This window comes from Cyprinodon variegatus, unplaced genomic scaffold (assembly GCF_000732505.1).
Source record: "Cyprinodon variegatus isolate N-32 unplaced genomic scaffold, C_variegatus-1.0 Scaffold479, whole genome shotgun sequence".
In the NCBI taxonomy this organism is placed as follows: domain Eukaryota; kingdom Metazoa; phylum Chordata; class Actinopteri; order Cyprinodontiformes; family Cyprinodontidae; genus Cyprinodon; species Cyprinodon variegatus.
The window spans coordinates 484,090-486,120 of record NW_015150932.1 but is presented as its reverse complement, the minus strand read 5'-3'; the positions used below and the strand labels follow the sequence as shown (position 1 = coordinate 486,120).

At 40.1% G+C, this 2,031-nt stretch overlaps 1 protein-coding gene across 1 annotated transcript in view; it reads left to right on the top strand.

Annotated features, from left to right (window-relative positions):
- The window catches only part of LOC107094336 (smoothelin-like protein 2), a 28,710-nt gene that overhangs the window by 22,393 nt on the left and 4,286 nt on the right, over positions 1-2,031 (top strand). Inside the window, exon 5 of the mRNA XM_015389890.1 lies at positions 973-1,148. Within this exon, the coding sequence (XP_015245376.1) occupies positions 973-1,148 (176 nt within the window). The remainder of the gene's footprint in view (positions 1-972; positions 1,149-2,031) is intronic.

Here is a 2,031-nt window from a genome sequence, read left to right as displayed (position 1 = left end):
AATTAACAATAAAAAATGAAATGGCTATCAGATATATATCAGAAGGTTGAACCCAGGTCCAGGTCCCAAATCATCACTCCTCCACCACTGTGCTTGACCACTGCCTATGTTTAGTTTCCTCTAATGATGGAGGGATATAATGAAAGCAAAAAGCATCTCTCCTTCAGGATCGAAATCATTTATAACCCGTCCTGCGGTTTATTCATCCTTGAAGGCCTTAAAAGTGCCGCCAAAATGTTTTTTTTTATTGTTTTGTCATGAACCTAAACTTTAAACCATCAAACGGAGAATTTTATAGTCACATTTTTTTCTGGTCTGTCAGTGTGGTCTAAACTGCCAAGGGTTGAATGTTTCCAGTTGGGGATAATCTTTCTGTGTCAGACTCAGAGGAAGGTTTTTAGGTTGTGTTTGGTTCAATCCTCATAGAAGTTTACAGATGATCAGTTTTTGAGTGACAGTTCCCCTTCTGGTGAAGTTCCTTCAACGCAGAAAGGTTGAACTTACGTTTTTACAGAACTTTTGCGATGGTCTGGAATCTGTTTTGTGGTCAGGAACAGTTTAGATTTAAAATCATTAGAGTTCAGTTTTGTTTTTCTTGTCCTGATCGTTTCGAAGCTTCCATGAACAGCAGGTCCTGCTCTTCCTTTTTGCTCCAGCAGATTTTATTTCCACCTCTGAGACAGAAGCTGATTCGCTTGCATTAAAAATCAATATCATCATAAAAGTCTGATGAAAGCTTGCAGAGAATTACTTTTCGTCTCAGGTTGCATTTTCAGCAAATCACCAGACTAATAAAATGCAGCCTTTGCGTTGCAGCATTTCAAAGAGAGAGTCTGCAGTGGAGGAGAGGATGTCTGGTTTACGCATCATCATTATGGGCCAGACAGTCGGCGATGAGACGGCTTTAATGAAACTACGACAGGCTGCCTGTCTGGTTTGAATGCATGGAGGATTTTCCTTCCTCATCCTTAGATCTTTCTGCTGGTTTCTGTGCAGAACATCGACATGCAGAACTTCTCGTCCAGTTGGAGTGACGGCATGGCTTTCTGCGCCCTGGTCCACTCCTTCTTTCCCACTGAGTTTGACTACGACGCTTTGTCACCTGCCAATCGCAGACACAACTTTGAGCTGGCCTTTGGGACTGCAGAGTGAGTATGAAGACAAACAATGGCAGGAAATAGAAGCATTTATTTAGGGTTGCCAACGGTAACCAATAGAAGTACCGTTCTCATATTTAGTGGAAAAGGAACGCACTTTGTGACGCATTACTGTAAAAACATTATCAGTAAAAAGCTCATGGAAAATGAAGAACAGGGGCTTGTTGGTTACGGTAATCTTGTTCCCGGAGCCTGTCCTGCTTTTTGACCAATGAGCTAAAAATAAAAATAGGAAAAAGTATTCTATTACGACATAATGTGACATTCAGCTAATGATATTTTTCAGTTTTGGAACTGTAGCCTACATTTATTGCATTAGAGGCACAAATATGTTTACAAGTTTGCTGTTGAAACAAAAATGTGCACTATTTATTTATTTATTGTTTTATATTCGTTATCAAGTGAATTGATGGATAATAATTTGTTTTCCATGTGTTCATGTGACTCACAAATATGCATCTAATTCAATGCAGATTTGAGTCAAATAGTAAAAAAAAAAAATCATTTCACACACAAAGGGAGGCTAAAAAAAATCACCATGCTAGGAGGGGTGAAGGCAACCGGGTCAGCTGGTACGCACAGGAGGCATCCCTTTTTTTCAGGGAGTTAGCTACCCTAATTTGATTATGAAGTCAGTGGAACTGAGTCTTAGATAAAAAAAATAAAAGATGGCGGCGATTCAGAAAACCAAACATCACAAACAGTCACTCCCAGCAGGTTAAGCTGATGTAGGAACCAGATCTGCTCGGGTCCTGCTGCATGCCAGTGACTTTACTCTACATGATTAGCTGTACGTTGCCAGTGTTGGGCAAGCTACTTGTCCAGTGTAGTGAGCTAAGCTATCAGTTACTCAGCAATAAATTAAGCTTCACTA